The sequence below is a fragment of the Fundulus heteroclitus genome, chromosome 21 (genome assembly GCF_011125445.2).
Source record: "Fundulus heteroclitus isolate FHET01 chromosome 21, MU-UCD_Fhet_4.1, whole genome shotgun sequence".
NCBI lineage: Eukaryota > Metazoa > Chordata > Actinopteri > Cyprinodontiformes > Fundulidae > Fundulus > Fundulus heteroclitus.
Genome location: NC_046381.1, coordinates 20,355,272 through 20,376,766, shown reverse-complemented (window position 1 = coordinate 20,376,766; position 21,495 = coordinate 20,355,272). Strand labels below are relative to the sequence as shown.

General features: G+C 42.9%; 1 protein-coding gene across 4 annotated transcripts in view; it reads left to right on the top strand.

Moving 5' to 3' along the window:
- Nucleotides 1-21,495, top strand: part of zfhx4 (zinc finger homeobox 4) — a 95,233-nt gene that overhangs the window by 59,737 nt on the left and 14,001 nt on the right. For 3 of the 4 annotated variants that reach the window (XM_021317190.2, XM_036124894.1, XM_012863886.3), the window contains exon 7: nucleotides 15,385-15,483. In XM_021317190.2, coding sequence (XP_021172865.2) covers nucleotides 15,385-15,483 — 99 coding nt within the window. The remainder of the gene's footprint in view (nucleotides 1-15,384; nucleotides 15,484-21,495) is intronic. The other variant, XM_036124895.1, reaches the window with a different exon arrangement.

Below are 21,495 nucleotides of genomic sequence, written 5' to 3'. Positions count from 1 at the left end.
TTGTTTACTTACAGCAGGCTAATGGCCTAACAGCAAGGCAGCGTATGGGAAAAAAAGAATCTGCTTCTCTTTTCTAGAATAAGGAAAATGTATTTTTTTTTTGTCTGTCCGAAAAGCGGGGATTGTGGGGGGGAGGGGAGGAAAGAAAAAAAAAAACTGAGGTATGTCAAGTTTCACCTCCCTACCTAACTGAGTAAGACCCATCTCCCTCTCGCTTCTTTTCTTCATCTCCCTAATAGGAAATTTGAGCACACTGTGCGAGATTAAAGCAGAGAATCAATGCCTTGTGAGCAATCATTTCCAGACAAATCTCTTTCATCTTTTCTCTCCCCCTCTGACGTTCTCTCGTTCGCTTTTTTTTTCCTCCCCTCTCCCACCTCCTAATGCTAACAGGGGGTCCTGTGTCATGACATCCCTTTTGCTTTTATCATGTCCTAATAACGCTCTGAAAATAGAGAGGGAGAAAGAGGAACGTGACAGAGGGTTAAAAAAAAAAGGATGCTGGGAGAAAAAAAAAAAGAACAAGAAATGGATAGACTGATAAAAATCTATTGAGTGAGCATGGATTTTGATTTGTGCTTTGATGTGGATGTCTTTGTGCAAATTAGACAAATATGCCTGCTGCTTTAGTCATCTTGAAGCTCGTCTCAAGGCGCTGTCTCCTCTCGCTTTTTTTCTGTAGCGTGGAAGGAATGGAGGAAGAAAGGAGGGACAAGTTCATTGTAGGGCATAAAAGATGCAGCTTTAGCCAAATTTAGGTGACTGAACTGACAGAATCGGATATACCAACGATGAGGTGTTGCATAGAAATACAGTACGGAAGAAGTATCTTCTAGAAGAAGATATGCCAGACATACTAGAAGAAGTATCTTCTAGTATGTCTGGCAAACGTAAGCGAACCCCTTTAATGTTTGAACATTTTGCAAGTTTGATGTTTGCCACACGCCATCCAGTGGACGCAGCAAGCATATGGAAGAAGATTTTACGGTCACTAGAGTCCAGAATGTAAGTTTTTGATCTCCATGGAAAACACTAAGAGAGGGATATTTGTCCCAAAGTAACTCCGCGCCTTACTCTAAACACGGCAACACCATGGCGAAACACGGCGATGGCGACATCATGCTTCTCTTTAGCAGAGACAGAGAAGTCGGTCAGACGAGGAAACTGGATGAAGCTAAATATTGGCCAATCCTGGGAGGTAATTTATTTGAGGCTGGGGCGAGTTCATCTTCCGTCTGGACAGTGCACCTAAAGTCAGATCAGCACTGGAATGGTTCACAGGAAAGCCAATCAATGAGATAGAATGGCCCAGCCAGTTGAAGTTGACAACTAAATCCAATTGATAATCTGTGGAGAGACTTAAGAAAATGTGTTCAGAGGCAATCTTTGTCCAATCTGACTGAGCTTAAGCTATTTTGAAACAAAACAAAAAAAAAAACAAAAAAAAACAATGAGTACTTCTAGATGTTAAAAATTTACCTGTAGATTACACTCAACCAGCAGATTCCTGTTGGTTGAGTGTAAAAACACACCGTACCTTTCAGACATGCATTTGGACAACAATGCGCTACGTTGTGTTGATCCTTAACGTAAAATCAGTTTGAAATCTATTCAAGTCTGTGTTTGGAACATGCGAAAATGCCTTCAAGGGGTACGGACACTTCCGCAAAGCTCTGGCAGCCTTCGGGTGCTGATCTCTCTGCCCGGTTAGGCCTGCAGTGGTGCTTCAGATGGTGCACAGGGTCCGCGCGCAACTCACGCGCAACGTCTTGGCCCGGCCTTTGTTTCAGAAGCAGGTTAATGGGGACCGAGGAAGAGGAGCATCGCAATTTTCTGCTCTTTAGGCACCAGAGGATTCTCTTCGGTGTAAGAGAGAACAGACTCTCGGCGTAATAGGCATTTTACACCCTCATCACCCCTCGCGCACGCACACAAATATAAACCTGTGGAGTGCAATAGGCATTCTGTGGTGTGCATTGCCGGTCCCCAGAGTGCCAGTAAGTGTTAGACATGCATCGAGTTGGCAATGAGACAATCAGCATACTGAAATTGAAACCTTGTCTGAAGTCATACAGAGGAGGAGAGGAGGAGAGGGGAGAGGAGACGCAGTCTGGAGGAGCAGAGACTGGAGCAGACGGTATAAGGGAGGAGAGCTCCGGAACGAGGAGAGAGAGGGGAGACAGAGGGGGAGGAAATAGGAACTGATGTTTGTTTAATTGCCTCATAAGTGATGACAAAGATAATTACGTCGAAAAAGGAGATGCTCGTCTTAGGCATGGCCAATGAACGCTCGGAACGGTTTTAGTCGTCTGTGTGTGCGCGCGTGTGTCGCGCCGTCTCTCCCCATAACCCCGTCGTTGTCGTCCCCTCCAGCCACACGGAGTACAGGACACCATTAAAGCCCGCGTACGGTTTGTGTCACATCAAATCATTCAGCTTAATTAACAGTACATAAACCAGATAAAATGCACACACAAAGCTCACTCATCACTCGGAATCATTTTAATTACTCTGTAACATCCTGTACCATGAACGTCTGCGCTTCCTATGCCCGGGAACATGGAGACGAGCCCTCTCACCCCGATGCCCCGCCGTGCGCGTTTGCAGGCGCGTCTTGTTCATGCGTGCAAGCGACGCTCCCTTGACTTCATATCTAATTGTCTTTCTTTCTTTTTCCTCTTTTTTTTTTTTAATCGCAATATTCCGCCATGTGCCGGCTGTACGTAATGAGTCAGGGCGTGTCAAAGTGCAGGCCCGAGCTGTCCGACCGAGTTAAGCTCTTCCCCGTCTACTGTAGGAGCTTGCGGCGCTCGCGCACTCAGAGACACAGTATCAATGTGGGAGTTCCTGTATCTGACATGAGATTAAGAGGGCCAAGTGGAGGAACGTCGAAGAGCTGCCCTGTTGCATTTGCAAGAGGGGGGGAAAAGGACCGTCCTGTCACACGTGCGCGCGCGACGACACACATGCCGAACGTCCTGTGCTGTAAGTGAGCAGTAGCCTGCCTTGCATTATTCACAGTGGCCGAGTGATCGAAGCCCGGTTCAATAGCACTAAAGCGGCGCACGCTGGAGAGATTTGTCTTACAAAACCTGACACACACAGGAGCACATATGCTCTCACACGCATTGATTTTTAGGTGGTGGGAATCTCTCAGGCTTTGGACGAAAGACAGGGACGTAAGAGGGGCTTCCCCCGTCGGAGAAACCCCCAAGCAGACTCCACGCGTTGCTCCACTCGGTCTGAAACGTACACACTGAGACTCATGGACACTGGGAAGAGCTGCAAGGGGGAAGCTTCGCTCTCACAAAATCAGATTTGACGATGTCCGCTGCGAGCATTAATATTAAAATGTAGAGGGGGGAGAGAAAAAAAAAGTTTCAAAAAAACATGGAGAAGGAAGGATCTGTCTCTTAGATCTGATGTGGTTTCATTTACTATGAGATGAGATGATGGTAAAAATAAAAAAAAGCAAGGAGGGGGAAGAAAAAAAAAAGCCTAACTGATCATATTGCTTTTTTTGCTGAGTCTCCCCTTTTTGCATTTTTACCATCAGGGGGCTTTTTGCAAGCACGGCAAAAAAGAAAAATCACGCAATGCACGATATGTCACATCTTTCCTCTGCAGTGTGTTTTAATGCTTTTTTTTCCTCCTCTCCTTCTTTTTTTTTTTTTGGCAGAGAACTGTTTAAACTTAAACTGAATAGTAAATTTTCTCATACATCCATCACTTTATTCAGCTCCCACTTAGAGAGACTCTAAGTCACACCATCTCCAACTGGATCCCCTACCCCCTCCTTTAGGACAAATTAACACGTATTGACAAGTGAGCACTTGCATGCCTGTAAACACAGAGGTACAAACACACACAAATATACACCTCAGTCCCCCGAAGACATGTGATCAAGCAGACCCAATCCCCTGTAATCATCTGGAGCTCCCACTTGCACCCACATATTGCTCAGTTTCAATCCCGGGTAATGGTTTGGGGCAGGGGGCCGAAGCGGTGGGCTTCTTTCCCTTAGCCCCAGTGTCTTAAGCTGCCATTGATTAAATGTTAACTGATATACTCGGCCCTGGCAATCTTGTTAGAGCTGGAGTAGGCAGGCAGCTCGACAGACAGTTTAGGACCTGCACCCTCCTGATCAATAGCGCAGATAAAGATTTCATCCATCAATGGGCTCCCAAAACAAAAGGTGCCTGATACCTGATTAGGCCCACGGGGACAGACACACACAGATTTGTACATGAAGACATTCTATCACATGGCTATACGGTCTGAAGCCGACGAATATAGAACAAAAAGGAGCGTAGGCCTCCATGGCTTCAACGCAACACTCGCCCGTTCTGTCCAAAATAACACCTCCGACAGCCCCCCATCTGAAGTCAATCAGTTCCACACTTAATGGAGTAATTACAATAGATACACACGTATGCACACACAAACATGTGGGCAGTCAAGCCTGCAGATACGACAGCTCTGACTTTTCCCCGGATGAAGGTTAATTACGCCGCCTTAGTCGACTTAGGCGCGTTGGTTTTGTTTGTCCGCGCAGGTGCGGGTTCATCCGTCTCCCCCCCCCCCCGAAGCCGCCTGCGCACTTAGATCGGGCGTGCACGCCAGAGGCACCGCAAAGTGGTCGAATCAATGTCCGGGGCCACCACCACTGTTAGAGCGTATCAATAATGTTTCCCCTCCTCTCTTCTTTCCGAGCTACTGTCACAGGGCAGCTTGAAAGTCCAGAGCGGAGCTGCAATTAAGACTTAATTATAAATCAATATGTGGGGTCATTTAAATATTGATTTTTCCTCTTTCTTCAAATTGTTAACAGATTGCACACCCTGTCTATGCTTTTTTTTTTTTTTTTTTTTTTTTATTCGGTTACATCTTCAAGAGGAATCAATACTTTTTTCTTTACCGTCAATCAAGAGGAGCTTTTGCATTGTGGGAGCCAAAAAAAAAAAAAAAAAAAAAAAGAAACATCTTGATAATTTCAGAAAAAATGTCACAGCCTCTTACAATTCTAATGGCTTTTCTGATAAAACGTGTGACACCTTGTATCTCTGACACAGTAGTCTCACTTTGGGAGTTGTTTGGGTTGCGTTCGTCGTCATAGTGTCCAAACAAATTTCCATAATTTCCACAGCTGACATTTGCTTGTCTGTTTTTTTTTTTGTTTATATGAGAGTGTATTAGAGCACCCTCCAGGAATGATATCAGTACAGCCCAGTAACCTGTGTTTCATTTGATTAAATGATAAATTAGCTTTTTTACTACCGCCCCCCCCCCCCATTTTTTTATCATCCTGCTCAGCCATTGTGAGCGGCAGAGAGATTTTCAAGTGGCATGTCAGGAGGCTGGAGGTCTAATGCATGGAAGCATGGAGCTTTCTGTTTTTTGACGGCTAGCAGAGATAAGGTAGAGATATAGCTCTAGCGCGGGCTCAAATCTAAAACAGATCCCACTAAGGGGGGCGGGGTGGGGGTAAGAAAGTAAAGGAAGGGAAAAGGGGGCTAACTGGGGGGGGGTAGCAAAAAGGGGAATATTGTCAATCCTCTAAGTGTCTAGCGGTGTCTCTCTTTCTTTTCCTCTTTCTCTCACTCTTTCACTGCCCCACTCTCCCTCAGTAATCTGATTTATTCGAAGCATATGTGTGCTGCTCTGTCTTTGTCTGCTTCTATTAGGGCCAGTGGGGGCCCATATGACATTGTTTAGCCAGTAATGAAATGGACATTTTTTGCATGTTTTGGAGAAAGTCAGAGGAAAGCCAACACTCCTTATTTGTAGCAGTCTGCAAATGCCATCTCCTGGACAGTTCAGCACCACCTCCGGCCCCGCGGTGTGTGTGTGTGTGTGTGTTGCTAACATATGTGGCCATGTCTTACAGGTTCCATGTGTGGTTTTATTTATACGTTTTATATTTTGGTTGAAAGGATTACAACCAACCAGAAGATAATTCAGCTTAAAAGTGTCTCTTTTCCTTCCGTCTGTGACTTTATTTTGGGTTATTTTAGTTTTTCCGATGACTCGCCGAGTTTTAAGGGTACACATGCTTGTACGAAGAAAAAGTCATGTCGCATATAAAACGAGAAGGGGGAAAAATGGTTTTAACATTGCCAGACAAGTTTTAAAATGGCAACAATATTATACGTCATTTGTGCAAAAACATTAAATAGATAAATGAATAAAGACTACATGTAGAGGTGCACCAATCAGGCTTTTTCAGGCCGATACTCATTTCCGGTTTTCTTCAAGGTCAGATTAGTTGGTTCCGATTTTGAGCACTTGTGATTTTTATAAAGTTATATATATATATATATATATATATATATATATATATATATATATATATATATATATATATATATATATATATATATTTAGTTTAACAACATGTTTTCCCTGATTGGAAGTAATATTATTGTTTTGTAGCAGCCCAGCCAGAGTCCAAACTTGAGTCTGATAGTGACTCTGTTATGGGGCTAAAAATGAGGGTGATGGCAAGGAGGCCTTCCAACCTCAAAATATGCTGTTACCCTTCTAAGATAAATCCAGATACCAGTGAAAACATCCAAAACCAGGTAAACAATTGCTGTCATGCTAATAAGGATTGATTTACTAGGAAAGGTAGGAATAGATAATAAAATGTGAAAAAAACATACATATCTTGTTTTTTTTTTTACATCTTTTGAGAGTTGCATTTATCGCTTCTACCTCAAACTGGTAACAAACTGCCTAAAAATAATTTCAAATAAAAATCTGCCAGCGTATATTTCTGCGGTTAAGTGTAAAAAAAAAAGTGAGTGCTGCAGATTCTTTAGTTCAAGTAGTAGTTTTTCAATCCAACTATAAACCATATCTGATTTGCATTAACCTCATAAAGCATATCAAAAGACACGCTTTTTAATAATATGTTGAAGGACCAAAAATAGTAGGAGTTCTTCGTTCTGATGCATTTACTTGAATAGGAAATACAATTTAGATTTTTTTTTTTTTGGTGTTTCACCTCTCAGAGCTAATCAAGGGAAAATTGTCTGATACCGATCTTTGGTCGGTTAACTGGTGCATCTCTAATTTCATGGGTACAGAGCTTCAAACTGTGTGTGATTTGATGATTCGCCATCGTAATAAGTCACCAAACAGTAAATGAATGGAAATTGTTTTGCAACTGTTGCTTTGCTTTGTTTTCCAACTAGGATTACCGCTTTGTTTTTGATGGCTCTTAAAGCAGATGCTTTGATGCTGCCAAAAACGGGACAGTAGCCCAACGGGATAAAGATCTGTTAAAGCATTATCCATTTGGCCACTGCCCATCACAGGCCTCCCATAAGCATACACACACACACACACACACACACACACACACACACAGAGAAACACACACCACACAAAACCCATCCTTTCAAACCATGGCAGCCATTTTATTAGATTCCTCCTTTTCAGGGCTCGTATTAGTTCCCGGAAAATAAATAAACCTTGAATGCATGACAAGGACCGGTCTGGTCAATTCGAAACTATATCTATCCGGGCCCCGCATCTTTGTTTACCGGTGTAGTGATTGATGGAGAGATAGAGGGATAAATGGAGACACGCGCAGAAACAGATGGGCCGGCCATACGGAAGGATAGCTGTGTGAAAAGATAGAAAAATAGATAGACGGACAGATAGATAGAAAGATAGGCGGATAGATAAATGGATGGACGGACGGATGAGTAAAACAGGCAGATCTCGTTGGGCTGATAGAGTTGAGCAGGTATGCCGAGAAACAGCTGCTTTCTTCATTAGGTTCATCTATCGATCTCGGACCCTTGTTGTGTGCGCGTTTCTGTGTGTGTGTGTGTGTGTGTGTGTGTGTGTGTGTGGGAGTGTAGTTTGAGAGCAAGGGAAGAGAAAGACAGGAGCCTCTGTAGATAAGTGCTGGTAATAGAACAGAATGAATTCTTATCACAGAGATGGGAAGGCCATTAACCCTCAGCTCCTAGTTCTCTCTCTCTCTCTCTCTCTCTCTCTCTCTCTCTCTCTCTGTCGCTGTCTGGTCCGGCTCCCTTTCCTCCTGTTTTCCCCTCCGTCCAACCCCTGGTCTGGATCTGACAGGGTCACGTTGCCGACTTTGTGTGATATTTCCACTGCATTTGTGACTCTCACTCTGTGTGTGTGTGCACGGGCGCGTGTGTGTGCGGTTTTCAGATGCTGCTGTGCAGGCCGCCCCACCGGCCAGATGTTTATAATCAGGGGCTGGATAAATATTGGACAGAGGAATTATGAAAAGAGAGAGAGAGAGAGAGAGAGAGTGAGAGAGAGATGGGAAGAGATGAAACAGAGGAGAGGAATCTTCTTCTAAAATTATTCTTAAATCCCTCAGTAAGCTTGCCATGCCGCCTCTTCAATTCACCTCCTTCAGCCTTAGGTGATTCAAGCAGCCGAAATGCAATATGGCTCTTGTGTAAGATGCAGGTGTGTGTGTGTGTGTGTGTGTGTGTGTGTGTGTGTGTGTGTGTGGTGTACAGTAGCTCTGCTGCTCTATTGTGTAAAGCCAGGTGTTGGTGCATACCCCCCCCCCCTCCTCACTGTACCTTTTGAAGACATATTTTTGTCCCGTGAAAACCTTTTCTATTTGCCATTAAGGAATCATTAGCATCAACCACACCGACACACACACACACACACACACACACACACACACACACACACACTGCCCACAGCACTAAAAATGAAACCCCTCTTTACGCGAGACAACAGTTTCTTTCTGCACAGCAAGCAAGACACGCAAGCCTTTAATCCTGGCTATGTTTATTCATATGATTTCCTTTTTTCTCGCCTTTCTTTTTTTTTTGCAGGGAGTAATAGGTGTTTTGTTAGTTGCCTGCGAGACAAGCAGAGCGGGCAATATGAGCAAAAAAAAATAAAAAAAAAACACAATGAAGTGTCCCAGGTTAGCTGTAATTGACAACAACAAAGCAAATTCAGAGCTGCTGATACAAGCACATTTTTTAAAACACAGAAATCTGTCTATTATTCCCAGCTTATTCCGTCTGCTCAACTTATTGACATTCACACCAGGAGCGAATTAAACGTGACAATCCTATTGTCTTGCTTTCAGAGTCTCCTTGAAACCTTTTTTTTTTTTTTTTTTTTTTTGGGAGGAGGGGGGTTGTTTTTTAGCTGGTGTGATAAGTTCTCGTGCGTTTCACCCCCCAACAAACGTCAGCGTGCGGGGAAACGCGTCCGAAAGCACGCGTAGGTGCCAAATGTGCGCTGTGCGCGTTTCATGGCTTTGCCGGGTTAGGTGTGTGTGCAAAGCGTGTGCGGCGGGTGAGCGAGCTTTTTTCCCAGGCCCTGTGCAGGAGCTGTAGAGCCTCTTCGCTAGGTTGATGTTTAGTATTTTAGACATGCTACATTAACAACATCTGGTTAAGATCTAAATGCTTGTTAAATGCGCTGAAATTCGGGGGAAAGGTACAAGGGGACTGAGGGGAAAGAGAGGAGGCGGGGGGGGGGGGATACGGAGGGAGAGCAGGGTAAATAAAGATTTGAGGGTGAGAGAACAAGAGGGAGGGAGATCAGTAAGTCTGTAAGGTTATTACTCTGGCAGCATTACCACTGGCCCTTGACTGTGTGTGTGTGTGTGTGTGTATGTATGCGGGCCTGTGACTGTGTGGGACGGTGTAACGTTTCAAAGCTTTCCCCCTTAAAACCTAGAGGCCAAACTAGAGCCACGCGCGCTGCGCAGGAATGTGACATCACAGGGCCCCCTTCCTGCTCGCTCGCGCACACACACACGCACCAGCGGTCTCACAGGGGACACGACCAGAGTTGTAAGAAGGAATCAGCGTCAACATCAGGCCTAACTCAAGGAGACATGGCAGTCAGGGGTGCAGCCCAAATCATTAAGGCTACATTACTACCACAGATGCACTGGACACGGAGCATGTAGTCCGCGTTGATATTTATACACAGATAAAAGCCGTCCTAAGACTGTTGGCTGACCCAAACAGAAAGGACTTCTGTGTATTTATTATTGCTTTTCTCTTTATTTGTCTCTTGATATTTTCTTCCTCCAGCAATTACAGCTTCAGTTGATGCTCCCATTTTTTTTATGCCAGCTCCGATTTAAGATAAACAAAATGTCGAGAGATTTTTTTTTTTCTTTCTCCCCCTTCCCTCCGTCACCCCCTTTAATGAGCACCATCCTAGCCCTAAGGACGCAAATTAGAGGTGTCTAAGCCCAGCTAATGAATTCAGCCATTCTGGAGCCTCCAAACGTCCAGTTTCCCCGGCGTGGCATCACTCTGCAGTTTGGGCTGCTCGTGTGACTGAGTCCTCCACCGGGCACATAATGACCCGGCATGGCGGTTATGGGCCCTCAGGGGCGGACGGGAGGGGGAGTGAGTGGTCTCAGAGCAGGTCATTATATAGCTGGAGGGCACGCTCCCCCCCCCCCCGCACGTACGCACACATGCACGGAGAGAGTGCTGACACTTTCAATACATTCTTCATTGCTTCCATCTCCCATATGTCTATCGCTTCATTTTTCACTTTCCAAACGTCTCATTTTAGACATCGTTCAGGGCGTCCTATCTACTTGAAGCTCCTCGTAAAAAAAAAAAAAAAAAAAAGGGTGTACAAGCAGCGCTTGTAAATGCACTTGCGTATATAAATGTCGCGTTTTAGGGCATAACGGTCACTGCAACGTCTTATTCCAGTTGATTCAATAGATTAGGTTTTGTGTTGCTGCAAAGTACTTTTATTTAGATTAAAAAGAGCTGGGATTTAAATATTTCTCAATTTAAAATCTTTTTTTTTCTATACCCTGACAGCAATTGTCTCTTCTGGGTATAAATCCTAAGCGTATTCTTTTTTTTTTTTTTTTTTTACAAAAACCTGGAACGCAAATGGTTTGGATTTCATATCATTTGTCAAGCAAATTCCCATCTCTAATGAATTGTTTGATTTTAAAACCAAACTGTTTTAACCTTAACTATGATCAAGAGTCACTTAATTATTCTTCCTCTTTAACAGTTAAATATAGGCTTTGTGTCAGTCGCAGGGTAATCGAACCCAGGGCCTGTGGTTAAGTCGAGCCCACCGGCCGGCTTTAATGTTCCGACTGACCCACATCAAAGATAGTCCCACCAGGCTGCCAAAATCACACCCCCTCCACAGCCTGGGACTGCTCACTCTCTTTCCCTCTCTGTATGTGTCTGTGTGCCTGCGCTAAGAGGCAGAGGAAGGTGACTGCGAAAGTTTTGCTCTGTCCTCTGGTAGCGATTAAGTTGATGGTTGAGAGTCCCGCTGTCTCCTTCAAACACACACACACACACACACACACACACACACACACACGACATCTCACATTCAAAACCCAGCAGTCTATATCTCTCTTTCTCTCTCTCTCTCTCACTTGATCAATTACACACACACACACACACACACACTAACAAACCGAAAGACGTGCACGGGCAGGGGACAAACGTGCGCGTGCGTAGGCACGGACGCGGCGTGTAACCGTCAGGGTCAGTCGGAGGGCAGACGTTGGGCTGATGTATGGAGGGAGCTCGTCTGGGAATGTCCTCGGTGTGGAAGCGCATTCCCTGGATTCACGCAGACAGACCACAGATATCACTGGCTATGAGGAGAAAAAAGGAGCAAAAAAAAAAAAAAAAGAGAGGAAGAAAAAAAAAAGGCTGATTGGGCCCAGATGATCACCCGGCCGTTTCTCTTTTATTCCCCTTTTTTTCCTCACCACTCCCATTCCTTCTTCGTCCTTTTTGGTTCCTTTTTTACCAATCTATTCCTCTTTTCTTGCTACAGGTATACTACCCCCTAGAGGTTGGTTGAAATGGTGTTTTAGTGTTATTATGATCTCAGACCGACTTCTTTTTGACCTCTGGATTAGTTCAGTTCCCTTTGTCCTCCTGTATAAAAAAAAAAGAATAATTTGCTCTCTAGTTTCATAGAGCCTCGAAAATGCATCATATAAAGTATATCTTGACAGTTCAGAGAAAACTGTATTTTATTAAAATTTACTGTTTTTATCAAATTCTGGAACGACTTTTGCAAATGATATAAAAGACGAGCTAACATAAACCTTTGAACCAATGATTTTACACCATCATAATTCTGCTCAACTAACACAACCTTGCTTTATTTACATTATCACATGCTGCTATTACAGTACAGATGTGTAGAACCTCAGTTTTCCCTTACTTGTGTTTTTTTTCTGATTGTATTCATCTGGACTTTCTTTTGTCAAACGTCTCCAAAACACCACGTTCAATATGTTGGCTGCGAACAAACGTCGAGTATGCAGAAAAGACAAAACAGTCACGGAGGACTTTCAAGCAGAATACATCGGCAACAGTTCCACACAAACACGCACATAAATCCGCACCGCGTTCCCCCTCTCCCTCTCTCTCTATATATATATACTACGTGAAGGTGAGGCGAATTAAAATACAAGATGGACGCTGCAGCAGCACCAGCAGTGAAAATTGCAATTTCTGCAGCCGGGGCTCTCCCAGCTGACAGGAGATATTTCATCTCCGTTGTCACCAATGTATTAATAAAACATCAGGAGCAGAGTGCTGTCCCGGTCTCTGTGGCGCACGAAAAAAACCCGCACCCACACACGTGCGCGGCCAGACAAGGCTGCGCGTGCACGCCGCACACACACAGGCCCAATGCAGGAATACAACAATGACTGCAACACGCGCAAACACTGCAGCAAATGTCCTCAACAATCACACGCCATGAAAATTTCATGCCGTATATAATGTCCTCTTAATGTGTTGCTGCTTAAAGCGATGGCGCCAGCGCTTAGTCTCCGCTCGTGCGCTTGCACCATGTGTTATGTGAAAGGGTTAATCATATCATGTTTCTAAGGCGGGTTTGGAGACCCCCTTTTTTTTTTTTTTGCCCATCATACAATGGCCAAAGTGATTGTATGCAAATGCAGGCTGACCTCAGTGCACCCGTCGCCTGATTTTTGTGCATATTACTCTCTGTAAGTGTAGTGTGTGTGTGTGTGTTTGTGTTTCTTGAAATATGGTTATTAAGGCTCTGCAGGATTGATGAGTACAGCTTTTTTTTTTTTTTTTTTTTTGAAACGCACACACGCACACAGACACATAGCAGTTTAATACTCTGGCAGAGTGACGGGTTTGTGGTGAGGGAGACCCCCCCCACCCCCCCACCCCACCCCACTGCCTGCCTCTCTCTCTCTCTCTACCTTACCCCATTTAAAAGACATGAAGTTTTTAACGCTTTTTGTGTGTGTCTGTATGTGTGGGTTAACACAATAGTGTATGTGTGTATGATTTGATGCCTGTTTGCAAGTGTTTCACTTTGATTTTGGACTGGTGTGTTCTACCCCTGAGATGGAGGAGTGCGCTGTGTGTGTGTGTGTGTGTGTGTGTGTGTTTTTATGTGTGTGTGTGTGTCTGGTTATCTGGCCTCTCTCAGACTGCTCAAAATTCATTACAAAGTGACATCAGCCCAGCCGGAGACAAATGATGGCTGGATGAAAGGGAGCGCTGGGGCTCGGCTAGGATTAGTGTTAGCTTGTGCCGGCGACACATATACACACGTACACACTCGTACGCATACACAAACGCACATGCACGCACTTTAATCCACTGGCAGAACACTGCAGATACACAGAATTATCAAACAAGGGGCTGAACTCGCAGAGATGGGCAGGCTAATCTGCTAATAGTACAGAGTCGCACGTGTGTGTTGGTTTGTGCGTGTGTCTCTGCAAGAATGCTAAATTCTATATATATTTTATATATTTATGTATATGTGTGTATGCATTAAGGCGTAAATAAAAATTTGGACCATGTGATTTCCCTTTTTTGTGTGAGGAGGGATATATTTTTCCATTGTTGAAAAAGAAAACAGCAAGCACAATCTATAACACAATATATATATATAAAAATAAAAATATATGTAAGGGGTAGGATGGCCCAGTAGTGTAGCGTTCCAGCTACTTACAAAAGGCGCAATACGTGCGTTGTTTGCAAATACACTATCAAATGTAAAATATCTTCTAAATTAAAACATTTGAGGGCACAGTGATCAATGTGTTTTTTGAGCTGTTTCAATATAATATTGTGTCACTGTAAAGTTGCTGTTGCATTCAAAATCTTTTAATATCCCAGCAGTTTTCATCTGTACTTTAATTCATACCAAGATTTTTTATGTCATTTTCAGTTTCTACTCAACAACAACAAAGAAAAAAAGAAAAAAGTAGCACATTATATCTAGGTAAAATATAGTGTCACAAGAACAAAAATAACTATTATGTACACAGATGTGTTCAAATGTGTACAAATGTGCCTATTTGTAAGTTTTTATTCTTAAAGTCTACTAGACTGAAGCATTTATATGTCAAAAAGTTTATTTTTGTTAGTATTAGTTATAATGGTATTTATTAACTAATGGTATTTATTAACTATTAGTATTAGTAGTTAATACGTAATCATGAATCTGAATATAGTTTCAATATATTTAATTAATATTTAGGGCTCACTGGGGCTCAAGTCACCATACCATACCATATTTATTTATAAAGCACTTTAAAAGAACAAAGGTAATTTCTTTATATGTTTTTTTTCCCCCTTAAGAAGCATAAATATAATGTAAGCCGCAGGATTGATCACTGTTTACATACCAGCTATGGGAATAATAAATCAGGTATGCTTACATTGCAGTACTTCTTTAAGAAGTGTCCCATTTGAACTACCACCTAATTCATGTGCCAAGGGATAAGGACAGGGAAGTGGAGGTTAACCCTAGGAAATGGGACTGAGCCTAAATGGTAGATATTTTATAGTATACCCATGGCTTTTATAGTGGTTATGACAAAAAAAAAAACTCTATCAATGCAAATTGTCCAAAAGGAAAGTTAACTGTAAACTATTGTAGAAGTCTGCCTATTTTATGCCTTTTATTTTTTTTAAAAAGCAAAATAACAAAAATAAAAATACCATTTATTAACAGGGGAACATTGCTATGTTGAGTTATTCCAATTTTAAAGCATGCATTATAACACAATGCGTCTGAAATAGTTTCCCTTTAGGACATATTTTAATGTGTTACAGCTTCCCTGCTTGCAGGCCATGAACTGATTGTGTTTAACTCCCTAGAAGTGGCCTGACAGGCTTTTATTCAGTGAAGCATGTGTTCAAGCAGCTGCGTTGTTTGAAAATGAGGCGTGCCTTCCTCTGTACACCAGGTTTGAGCTTTGCAATGGAACAAGCAGTTTGTTTGGTTAAGGTTAAGATGCAATACGTGCAAAAACACCTTTATCATCCAGTCCTCATTCTACATCCATCACTGTTGTCAGAGAGCATCATGGGTAATGAAGTCTGTCTGTGTTTTCAGAAGAGGCTGCAGAGGAAAGTGAGAGACCTCTTCGATCCTCCTCCAGGCCCGGACTCAACTTGACTGAACGAGATTTGACTGAAAGCAAAAGGACTGACCGTAAGTCCCAGAGCATGATGCAAAATGGCAGAAAAAAAACCTTGATTCAATATATATATATAAAAAAAAAACACATTAACCATAAGCTACTCTTCATCTTCATAGCTTTCACTTAGGTGATATTCCAGTGTGTGCGTAACATGTGAACGCCGCTTACTAGCCGCCATGACCGGCTTTAATCGCTTCCATCCGACAGATAGAGGGGGGGGGAGAAAAGAGAAACTGGTCGAGGGAGAGAGGGGGAATAAGAAGAGAGAAAAATGAAGAGAAAGAGAGAGGGAAAAGTTGAGTGTTGTGGATATTACCAGGCAGTGTCCAGGCCCTAGATTATTTTTTAATCAAATCAGTTTGCGTGCTTGTAATTTATAAGCGCCTTGCATTAATCTTTTCTCGTTCTTGTGCCCTCTCCGATGACATATTAATTTTTCATAAGCGCAGGATTAGATGGGGGGTTGTGTATATGTTTTTCTAATATTGCACTGCATCCCTGCAACCCTTAAATTAGTTTTTTTTCCCCCCCTTGCACCCTCCCTGTATTTATCTTTCTCTCCTATTTTTTGCCCTCTTTTTCCAATGCATAACTTAATTGTTGTCCAATCTGTGACCCTATCACCGGTAATACCGACGACAGAAAAATACAAGACGGAAAGAGAGGAGAGGAAACTTTTTGCTCATTCGCGCAAATAGAAACATTGTGCGCTGGGAGGGGCCACAAGCAGCGAAAGGAAGCTCGGTTGCTTGCGTTATCTTGGGCTAGGTTCGGTACGGGGTTGTGGTCAGGATAGTCCTTGCTTTGTTAGGTTTTATTTGCCCAAATAAGAATTCATCTGGTTTTATGTATGAGATGGAAATCCAAGGCTGGGGATGAATATTGCATGGGATCTCTGTCCACCTTTTTTTTTTTTTTTCTCATTGCATAAGGTTCTCATTTTTCCTCCCTTTACAAATGCGTCTCATTTTTCTTTACTCTCATAGCCCCCTCCCCAGACTCACAGAAACGCACATACCCACCAGCTCCCACCCTCTATCCATCTGGAGCTCCCACCTCACCTTCTCTTCCTACTGTGCCATACCTAGCTCCATAATGTGAGGCTCAATGAGGCAGAAGGAGAGCTGAGCGAGGCTGGGGCCTATTAGTTTAGCTAGTCATCTATCTTTTAGCTCTGTCATTCTGACAGGCCTGTTTGACCGACCGGTGGGGAACCCCCATCCATGCATTTGCTGCTGCATTTCACCCAGAGTGTCATTTAACAGCCCCGAAAACATAAAAAAAAAAAAAAAAAAAAACAGCAAAGTGACACCGTGCCCAGATCCCCCTCCGTTCTGAGGCGTGCTTTCGTACTGTATGCACGTGTTCGTGCATGTTGTTTGAGCATAGCGAGGCCTGTTTTACAAGTAGGAATGCGTGCCAATTGTACTTTTGGTGAATAACTGCTTACAAGAAATGCCTTGGGGGGGCCAGGTCTTAGTTTGTCTGCCAAGCCAAATATAATAGTGCCTAGTGTTTTATTTTGTATTCGGATTAACGGCGTTTTCGCAAAGTTGAGTCGTAGAAAAAGCAATAGCCATTGTGTGTCAGCATTAAGTCTTGTATTTTCTATTTATTTTTTTTATTATCTAAGCAGAAATCTTTTCCATCGCCTTCAAAGTGGAGGCCGGCTCCAAATGTTTAGATTAGTCAAGGGCGATCACAGGATTCTCGTGCAATAAAAAAAAACTTTAAGTAAAAACCCTATGGGATGTATTGACACAAGAATAACCTGAAGAAATAAAAAAAAAAAAAAAAAAATATTACAAAGGCAGCATAGTGACTATTACAGTTTGAATACCTTTATCTTTTAACATTCTTTTATTTTTTTTCATCTTTATAGACCAACAAAATAAACAGTCATTCTATTTAGTAGTTACAGATTCTTCTCTTCATCTTGTGTTCTTCTGCTTTGTAGCGTGTGATGCTGGGAGGATAGCCAGCTAATTTTAGCTGGTTAGTTGGGCTGTCTGCTGTGGTAGCCATCCTGCAGCCCGGCATGCAGCACATGAGTTCTGCCTGCAAGTATTATATTTGACCACTTTCAACGACCTCGGTTGTTCACAGCTGATCTAGAGCTTGGTGATTTGACATCCTAAAGCTCAGAGAGAGTGGCGGGGGTGTCGTAATGTTGGAAAAGACAGACGGTTGCTAAGAAATTCTGAGTTAAACAGCAACTAATATCATAATGGCAATAATAAATAACACAACAATGTCATCTTTTAATAAATATCGTGCATCCCAGGTGTTACACTGCAAAAATAGACCTAAAAATAATACTTTTTTTCTTAATATGAATGTATTTTTCCTTGATTTGAGCAGGTAAATAGGACTATTTGCCAATGGAATAAGATTTTTGCACTTAAAATAGGAACAATTCATCTCTATCATTTTATTTCAAGTGCAATATATCTAATTATGTTATTTTAGGGGTAAAAATACTCATTCCATTGGCAAATAATGTTATTTACCTGCTCAAATCAAGGGCAAATACATTAATTTCAAGAAAATTTTACGTATTTTTAGTTCTCTTTTTGTAGTGTACCGGGGTTGGGGCTGGTGAGTGGCCTTACTTTTTTTAGAAATGAAACTGTGCTTATTTTTGACAACAGAAACACAGCTAAACCCCCATATTCGTCTTCCCCCTAAAATATTGTGGTAGACTTATTTAAGCCAGTTCACTGACGCCGTATTGCGACTGAAATGGAAATGGCAGCGTTGGGGTGCTCGGCGCTCCGTAAAACTAGACAGAACTCCGGCGGCTCTGGTATTTTCTCTGGCCTCGCTCTAGCAGGTTTTCCAACCATAGAAGCGCCAGGCCAAAAAAAGATCTCAAAAACCCTAGTTACCTTGATACAGGTGACTAGCCGACGGCTAGCTTCAAAGAAAGCTCTCACCAGTTGGCCAGTGTGTGCACTGCATCTCCAAGAACAGAAGAGGTTTAAATACAGAGCAGAAGAGATAGAAAAATGACAAGAAAGGGTAGGAAAAAAATGAAATAGCTCTTTTCTTTTGCTTCATTTCCAGTCTTTTTAAAAAAAAAAAAAAAAAAAAAATCCGATGTCACTTTACATTAACTATAATTCCTGTTACATTTTTCATGCAAATCTTCTTGATCTGGATTACTTCCAGATAGCTTTGTGCTGTGTGTGTAGATGGCACACGTCGCCGCTATAGCTCAGGGGCCCACTTCTTATAAATAACCAAGCAAACAAAGACCCCGGCATAGAAATGAGCCTGTCAGACAGCCTAAGACATTAGACATCTCTCTGATTCAGATTAGCAAAGAGAGTACCCATTGTTCCTGCAGTCCAATCTTATGTATTAATACTGTGAAGGTGAAATGGGGCGGTGGGGGGGGGGGGGACAAAATCGTTTCCCAAATATGACTGAGCAATACATAATTGCTCAGTCATATTCAAAATATTATCAGAGATTTGTATGTACATACATCTTGCAAATTTGCCAGACTTGAGAGCAGCGATGTGCTTCTTTTTTTTCCTGATGAGATTAAAATATATTAAGGAAATTAGCATGTTTAATTGCAGGCCCGCAGCAGTTCCACTGTGTGTTTTCTTTGTAATGACAGCTTGTTGAATGTCTCATACAGTTTGTCAAATGTGACAAGACCTTGCCCGTATTTATATCTCATTTGATGCGGGGATGGTGGGGAAAGGCGAATAATAAAAAAAAAGAAAAGAAAAAAGACAAAGTATAAAGGACAGCTGCTGTTTAACACCCCCACCCCTCCTTTTTTTCTCTCTCTCTCCATCTACGCCTGTGCCCCTTTCTATTTTGCTCCTTTTCCCGAGTCTATCTCTTTGTGTACTTCCCCCTGGCTAGACCTGGGCCTGCTGAGTGTTTCGCTGGGAGTTTGAGGTTCAGAGTGTGTTGCTGTAATGTTATCAGGTGACTGGAGGTCAGCCTAATGCGTAACCCCAGAGCAGTAGGCCAGTAAATCATGCCGCTCGGCCCTCCCTGGCCCGCTTTGGCCGGCTCTGCCTCTTAGATTTACTGCTCTGTAACGCTAGCCAGTCTGCCAGGGATCAGAACGGCTAAATTGAATACTAAATCCATGCCACCCAGCCCCCTTTGCTTCATGCTTGTGAGTTGTTGTTGTTGTTTTTGTGGTATTTTCATGAAGTAGAAAGACATATATTAAAACGACGTTGTGTAGAATGGAGAGGTTTGAGCAAGGAGAATGTTATATTAGGAGAGATAAGGATTTGATATTTTACTTGCTCGTGTAAAAATCTAATTCGACTTGTGCAGATGGGTTCAGACCCTAAAAGCCGATAGATAGATAGATAGATAGATAGATAGATAGATAGATAGATAGATAGATAGATAGATAGATAGATAGATAGATAGATAGATACATTTGGATTTGCGTAAGTGTGTGTGTGTACATGCAGCTCTTTAAACACCATTGACAGCTGCAAATAAAGATGGGTGTTGTGTGTTCCGCTCCTTCCCCCAGCAATGCAAAAGGGGCTTGAGTGTCATAAATCACTTTTTGATTTATCTAATCAAGCAAGGTCCTGCTCTGTGCAGACATTTGTCACTGCTGGGGTTGCGAGGGAGAAAGGGGGGTAGGAGGGGGGGGGGGGGTAGTTTTGGGGTTTATTCTGCCGATCCACTTCATTTGGTGAAGGGATGAACGGAAGGTGGAAGGACAGGGGGGGGGGACAAAGAGGGGGATGGACATTCATTAAGTGTGGGTTGCACACTTGCAGACAAAGAGAGGAGTACTGCACGCCACAGGACATGCAGATCGGTTTAAATATCTCTTTATTCTTTTTTGTAGAATTAAAAATGTTGTGATTATTTTTTTGGTCATTCACTGTTTTATAGGTAAACAGAGAATGACCAAAAAAAAAAGACACATAAACCAGAAGGACAGACCTTGATGTTGCGCATGCATATAACAAGAAATGCGCACATTACAAAAACATACATTTACTTTCAGCATGACAGTAATCAATGGTGATGCGCGGGCCCCCTTTTTCCCTAGCCACATTGTAAATGTGTTTGCAGGCTCTTGTCCGCCAATCGCCTCATCTCCTTTCTCCTGGATGTAATTTAGTTGCAAATTGACTGGAAGACGGGGGCAAAAATTGAAAGTTGAAATTAGAAATGGTTATAATAAATGTGGGAGGCGGGGATGCATACTTGGGTAAGGTCAGCTGACACGGCAGGCGCTTCTAGCCTTGGCCAATCCGACCAATGGCGTGTCAGAGTCCTGACAAGAGGTGTATATATACACACACACACACACACACACACACGTATATGAATGTATACACGCACACGAGCCTTGCAGGGCCCATCACGAGCAGTGGAAGACAAAATTACCTCGCTCTTCTGGGCTGCAGAGCAATTCTCGGATGTTCTTGGAAATTCTCATTGTGCCCTTGCTCTCCCCCCCCCCTCCTTTTTTTTTCTAGCCCTCTCTCCCTCTTTCTCTCTTGTCACTTTCCTTGACAGGCCAATATTTCAGGCTCCAGATATAGGGGATTACAAATAAAATAAGTGGAACGCCTACTTAATGCAACAGAATTAAAATGCATGAACGGGCCGGAGGAATTGATATGCGTCCAATACAAACACGAGCCGCAGAATAATATGAAATACAAAATGTTTTTTTTTTTTTTTTCAACTCCCACCCCCCCCTCCCTTCCATGTATCAGTGCTTTGATTTCCCCTTTTTTTTTCCATTTGTGCATCTAGCGTGAAGCGTTGATTCGCAAGAGTGAGGCTCACATATTGCCTTGAGTGACCAGACGAGGGAGGGGACACGAAAGAGGGGGCCGGGGAGGGATAGCTCAGGGAGAGGGGGGAGGAAGAAAGCATGTAAGAGGGAGGGAATGAGGGAGGGAGAGTTGCTGTTGCTGTGTCTTTGTGTCGAGCAGATTGGGTAAATTGCAGTGGCAGAGTATAGCAGGGCCTGCACGGCTTGTATCTTAGGATGAGGCTAATGAAAG